The sequence below is a fragment of the Anomaloglossus baeobatrachus genome, chromosome 5 (assembly GCF_048569485.1).
Source record: "Anomaloglossus baeobatrachus isolate aAnoBae1 chromosome 5, aAnoBae1.hap1, whole genome shotgun sequence".
In the NCBI taxonomy this organism is placed as follows: Eukaryota; Metazoa; Chordata; class Amphibia; order Anura; family Aromobatidae; genus Anomaloglossus; species Anomaloglossus baeobatrachus.
In genome coordinates, this window is record NC_134357.1 from 234,879,394 (window position 1) to 234,886,314 (window position 6,921).

At 40.4% G+C, this 6,921-nt stretch overlaps 1 protein-coding gene across 1 annotated transcript in view; it reads left to right on the forward strand.

The window, feature by feature from the left end:
- LOC142312712 (uncharacterized) overlaps window positions 1-6,295 on the forward strand; it is a 167,417-nt gene extending 161,122 nt beyond the window's left edge. Inside the window, exons 19-24 of the mRNA XM_075351700.1 lie at window positions 28-135; window positions 564-640; window positions 718-817; window positions 889-980; window positions 1,064-1,175; window positions 5,386-6,295. Of these exons, the coding sequence (XP_075207815.1) occupies window positions 28-135; window positions 564-640; window positions 718-817; window positions 889-980; window positions 1,064-1,175; window positions 5,386-6,170 (1,274 nt within the window). The 3' untranslated portion in view covers window positions 6,171-6,295. The remainder of the gene's footprint in view (window positions 1-27; window positions 136-563; window positions 641-717; window positions 818-888; window positions 981-1,063; window positions 1,176-5,385) is intronic.
- The last annotated feature ends 626 nt before the right edge of the window (window positions 6,296-6,921 follow it).

The window sequence follows — 6,921 nt, forward strand, 5'->3', positions numbered from 1 at the left end:
TTCAGTCATTGTCTGTGTTTCCTATAGATGGAATCTGTAAGAAAAATCTAGCAAAAAGTGCAAATCCAAAAGAAAATAAAGTCTCTGAATTGTCCCAGGATTGTCCAAAGGGTCGAGCTAAGGTGTCAACTGAAGGTAATGTCATTCTGAATTCAAATCCAGGTACCGTGGTAAAATATAAATATATTCTAACCAGTGTAAGAAAGTTCTAGAGATGTCCAGTGTACAAATACAGAAGAGTGCCTTTATTCTGTTTTTAGTTTTTATAATTGTGGAAAAAGAAAGTAACACCGGTGAGAGTCCTGAACAGTCCATTTCAAATGGGACATAGGTTGTGTTTGACAAAAGCTATCAATGTAATACTGTTGCTTCTGTTACCCCAATTCATTTCTTGCTATGGAAATATCCTTGGTCTATGATTAGCCCTAACTAGTTATGGTCTCCTCTTTTCCTTAAAAAGGTTGTGTGAGATTGGAAAAAAACATATTGCTTTCCTGCAGAAAAATCTCCAATCCTGTCCATGGCATGTGCACTCATTCACTGTGTGTGTGTGATTCCTACAGTTGGATCCCACAATAGAAATCCATCAGAAAGAGGTTTTCATTCCAAAGAACCTCAGTGTAGCCCACAGGCTCATCAGGTAAGTGCAACTACATTTTCAAGGAACCTGTTTATTATGGATTATTCTCTTTAGCATGCGTCTGTTTGATTATTCAGGTTGAAGACCTGAAAATTATCAAAGTTGAAGTATTAGACGATGAAGAGGAGCTGTATGGAAGGAGTAGCCTGCCTTGTGAGCTAGAGGAAAACGGCCTAGGTAAGAAGTGGGTAAAAATACCCCAAAAAATGTTTTATGCATTCAGCCATTGTTGTGATGGTCTCCTACAGGTGGATCCATTAAGAGAAGTCTACCCCAGAGATGTTCTAGTCCTCTGTATGCAAAGGATTCTTCAGCAGAACATCACAGTAACGATCCTCAGGTAATTTGGTCACAGGTCTCAATACTGGTGTGCGGTGATGAACATGAGTACCATAATACTTCTGTTGATTATGGCAAATTTAGGGGGAAGACCAGATTGATATCAAAGTGTGTATTGTGGGAGGAGAAGGTGAGACTTATGTGAGGGGAGAGCAATATCTTCTGGAGGATGACACTTCTACAGATGACAGTCCAAGTGAGTAAGAATTTCTAAATCCAGAATTGTTTCCTTCATGGCCGGCCTCATCTCCATCAGTCTTCACTTCCTGTACTGTGATTTTTGTTATATTTTAGCTAACTCTTCACCATTACAAACATATAATTTGTTTTTCATTTTCTCCCTTCTTACAGTATCATGTTATATGCCATCAGTACATAATAAAACAACAAAATGCACTCTCTTGCCTGTCTTCTTCTCATCAACATTTTGTCTTCCAACCATTTACCTTTTAAACATATTCTTTTGCTTTTTAGTGAGTTTGTTTTGCTCTTATGTTACAATACTGTACAGCAATTTAACCCACTTTTTTATTATATAGGATTTCTGCTTTTCTAATCCATAATTTGTTTCCAGGCCAAAAAAGAAGTGCATGGCAACCTTTTATTCTAATCATCCCCTTTATTTTATTTTTTTCCAATTCTGTGAAGAAAAAAAAAAAAAAAAAGTATAGAATAAAGAGTTGTCATACAGTGAGAGTTAAGACTGGGGTTACATGGTACCATAGGTCATTCAGTATCACTGCTACATCGCAGCGCAATGCAAGTGATTGGCATGTTATTGCAACTTCGAGGGTACTGCGAAAAGCAAGTCGCAAACAAATCCACCAAGGTTGGGCTACCTGCAACTTATTGTAGGGCTACAATGTGCTGCAATGTAGCAGCAGTCGTATAGTGTTGTGATGGAGCAGTGCAGGGAGCGGACCCTGTCGACATGTAACCCCACCCTAAAGGAAATTCTACCAACCCTCCCTGTTCACTTACCGTCCCAATGGCAACACAAAAGGTATTCAAATTCCTTCTAAACTGGGGACATTCAGAATTTTGGTTAAAGGGAATGGATCATCAGAAAATGAGCTATGATATATTGATATTTATAATAGTCTATTTGCCCTTTTTTTTTTTTTTTTTTTTTTTTCTTTTTCCATATTGCCTGTATTAATACATGAAAAGCCTGAAATCTTACCATTTTCATTCTGGCTACTATGCAGGGCCAGGACAAGACTGAATTAGGAATCCGCAACGTGCAGCATCGCAGAAAGATTTAAGGCGGCACAATTTATTGTAGAAGAAAAAAATGTTTTTTAGGGCGCAATCACATGGCCATTTAACATGGATGATAATTGCAATGCCTGGACGCCGGCTCTTCTGACCCGAGCATGAGCGGTGCATAGAAGTGCTCAGGTCAGGAGCGCCGATGGCCAAGTATTGCAATGTGATCGTTATCAGTGTTAGGCTACTTTCACACTAACGTTAGTTGCAATCCGCCGCTTTAGGAAACAGCGCAATCTGTTAACGCCTTGCGCTGTTTCCCATAGACTAAAGGCCCTGTCACACACACAGATAAATCTGCGGCAGATCTGTGGTTGCAGTGAAATTGTGGACAATCAGTGCCAGGTTTGTGGCTGTGTACAAATGGAACAATATGTCCATGATTTCACTGCATCCACAGATCTGCCAAAGATTTATCTGTGTGTGTGACGGGGCCTTTATATTGACGACGCATTGCGACTAATGTGTCTGCGTTGCATCCGCCGCATGACTGATCAGTCGTAGAACGACTGACCGGCAGGGACGCAGCATGTAGCGTTTTTTGAGCGGCGGAATCACTTTTTATTTTCACTGTGCATGCTCAGTTCTTATGTATAATCATTGAAATCAATGTTTCTCTCTCGGCGGTCGAACGATCAGCTGATCACCCAGGCCCGGCGGCAGGCTTTTGTTAACGATCAGCTGATCGGCCGGCTTTTGAGAGCGATCAGCTGATTGGCCGGCTTTTGTGAACGATCAGCTGATCGCCTGGTGGATGGCCGACGGGTGATAAGCTGATCGTTCACAATAGCCTGCCGCCGGTAAAACAGTAAAAAAAAAAAAAAACAAAAAAAAACAACGGATCGTTGTTTTGCAGCATCAGTCACATCAATTGTGACACTATCTGCAACGCATCCGTTGCATAAGTCACATAACTGATTGACGGATGCAAAACAATGCAAGTGTGAAAGCAGCCTTATACAGCTGTTTGACTGCCCCTTATACTTTTCTTCCAGCTACTCCATCCAGAAACAATCCAGAGAGAATATATTTCACCAACAATCTGTCTTTCTAACTGCTGGAAGACTATGTGGAGCTCTCTAATACTGTGACTCCCCCAGCCACCTTTTATTAGATAAATCATTATCATTATTATTATTATTATTTATTATTATTATTGCTCCATTTATTCCATGGTGCTTTACATGTGAAAAGGGGTATACATAATAAAAGTACAATACAATATGCAGACTGGTACAGGAAGAGAGGAGGACCCTTCCCGCGAGCGAGGGCTCACAGTATAATAGAAACCAACTTCATAGTGTAGAAGGGAAGTGAGCTCTATAAGACACAGTACAAACCTACCGTGACTGCGGCTTTGGTAATTCAGTGCCCAGTGTCTGCCCTTCCATCATATTTCCTGAAGACTAAAGGCTACTTTACACGCTGCGACATCGCTAGCGATCTCATTAGCGATGTGAAATTTTAGATCGCAAGTGTGATCTGTCGAGATCGCACATGCGTAAAATGACCTATGTGCGATCTCAAAAGATCGCACTTGCGATCTAGAATTTCACATTGCTAACGAGATCGCTAGCGATGTCGCAGCATGTAAAGTAGCCTTTACATTGTGTGGGGTTTAATTGTAATGTATTGTCTGTGTATGGAGAGTATAGACACAATTTATATCTGTTATTATGATTAAAGCGGGCTTTACACGCTGCGACATCGCTAGCGATGTCGAGCGTGAAAGCACCCGCCCCCATCGTACGACCGATATGTGGTGATCGCTGCCGTAGCGAACATTATCGCTACGGCAGCGTCACACGCACATACCTGCCTAGCGACGTCGCTATGACCGGCGAACCGCCCCCTTTCTAAGGGGGCGGTTCGATCGTCGTCACAGCGACGTCACTAAGCGGCCGCCCAATCAAAGTGGAGGGGTGGAGATGAGCGGGACAGACATCTCGCCTCCTCCTTCCTTTCGCATTGCCGGTGGAGGCAGGTAAGGAGAGGTTCCTCGTTCCTGCGGTGTCACAAATAGTGATGTGTGCTGCCGCAGGAACGAGGAACAGCATCGTTACTGCAGCAGCAACGATAATTGGGAATAGGGGGGATGTCACCGATTTTAGCGATTATTTTTTTTTTTTTTTTTGAACGTTTTTGCAACTATTCAAAATCGCTAATAGATGTCACACACAACGACATCGCTAATGCAGCCGGATGTGCATCACAAATTCTGTGACCCCCAACGAGATCGCTTTAGCGATGTCGTAGCGTGTAAAGCCACCCTAAGCCTTCCTTCCTCTAGATGTAGTGGTTGTACATTGTAATATGATCACCCTAAACCTTTATTTTTTTTTCCCTAAACAGAATAACCCCAAGTTTAATAACATATCTAAGTACTGCATTCTCCCCCATTCCCATAATAATCTTGGTTGCTCTTCTCTGCACCCGCTCTAATTCAGCTATATCCTTCTTATACACCGGAGACCAAAATTGTACACAGTATTCTAAGTGTAGCCGCACTAGTGGAGATAAAACTATATTTCTTGCATCCCATTACTTTATTAGCCTTGGCAGCAGCTGCCTGACACTGGTCAATAAAGTTGTTTGCCATCCACCCAAGTCTTTTTCAGTGACCCAAGTTTTCTAGTGTTTTACTATTTAGTACATAACTATACTTTTTATTACCTCTGCCCAAGTGCATGTGTTCAGATATGTGAAAAGCCTGGAAAATATGCATTTTTGCAATGTGCACATATTAATTTGTGTCTGAAATAAGTATGTGCAGGATGTGTATGCTGGTATATAAAGTGGGTGCATTTGTCTTATTGCATACGTGTGTGTGTGTGTGTGTGTGTGTTAATTAAGGCATTTTTCACACTTTTATTTTCTCTTTTTCTCCTAATAGCTGCATTGTTTTTGCTGCACTTTTTCCAGAATACAGGTTTCCTTGGTCCATGTGGCTGCTGAAAAACATATCTGCTGTGAAAAGAGCAGATCAACCACTCAGGCCAAAGAGTTCTGAACTCGTGATAAAGCTTTCATTCATATTAAATATTTGTAATCCGAAAGCGATAACTTTTTCTAAGCTTTTAGTTAATTTTCAAAATAGTAAAAAAAATATTTTGACTTCTGTTTTATGTAATTTCTAGCTGGCAGAAATATGTTGAAGAGACATCTTGGAGCATATTCGCACTGCGAGGCAGAAGAGGTGAATAGCAGAGGAAATTTTTCTGAAGCAAGTCCTACTGCTCCCAATATCCACTCATTCCCTCATGGTTTAGGGGTCTCATATGACCCCACCATACATGGAAGCTTCTCCACTGATGCATCCCATATGATTACTCACAATTCAGGCCATCTTGGTAGTGCAATATATTCAGGTTGCTATCCTCATAATGACTTTACTTTGGCATCTATCCCTGTTGTGAAATCTTTTCAATGTCCAGAGTGTGGAAAACATTTCCGGTATAATTGGCATCTCAACAAACACCTGAGAATTCACAGAGGTGACAAACCATATTCCTGCTACGAGTGTGGGCTGTGTTTTAAGGAGAAATTTAATCTTGCAAATCATTTAAAGATTCATACCGGGGAGAAGCCATTCTTATGTTCTCAGTGTGGGAAGAGGTTTTGCACAAAGTCCAATCTTCTCGAGCATCTTCGAGTTCACACCGGAGAGAAACCATTCCCATGTTCTGAATGTGGGAAATGTTTCAAGAATAAATCTCATCTTGTAGAGCATCAGAGGATTCACACTGGGGAGAAGCCATTTCCATGTTCTGAGTGCGGGAAAGGCTTTACAAGCAAGTCTAGGCTTCTCAAACATGTGCGTGTTCACACAGGGGAAAAGCCATTTTGTTGTTGTGAATGCTATAAAAGTTTTACCCAGAAGGCCCATCTTATTAGGCATCAGAAAAGCCACAATCATTTATGAGGACATAGACTTTCTTTTCACATGTATTGGGTCGTTTTTGGACTGATGAGTAAAATTCTGCGTTTTAGTGGTTGTACTGGTCATTTGTCAATGTAATCATCTTCTAATAAAAATGTAAATACAAACTGTTGTGGAAGAAGTATTCTATGAAGAACACTGCCTCATGTGGACTTCGACAAGAGTACATGGCTCACTTAAATAATTAGACTTTTGGTTATCATGGATATCTATCTATAGTATATCTCAAAAGTGATACACCTCACATTTTTGTAAATATTTTATATATTTTCTTAGTACAAGCTGAAGATATGACACTTTGATACAATGTAAAGTAGTCAGTGTACAGCTTATACAGTGCCTTGCGAAAGTATTCAGCCCCCTTGATTTTTTTTATTTTATTTTCCCTTTTTTCAACCTTTTCCCACATTTCAGGCTTCAAACATAAATTTTGTGGTGAAAAATCCACAAGTGGGAAACAATTGTGAAGTTGAACGAAATTTATTACTTATTTTAAATGTTTTTAAAAAATAAAAAACTGAAAATTGGGGTGTGCAATATTATTCATCGACCATTACTTTCAGTGCAGCAAACTCACTCCAGAAGTTCATTGAGGATCTCTGAATGATCCAATGTTGTCCTAAATGACTGATGATAATAAATATAAGCCACCTGTGTGTAATCAAGTCTCCGTATAAATTCTCCTGCTCTGTGATAGTCTCAGTGTTCTGTTTAAAGCGCAGAGAACATTATG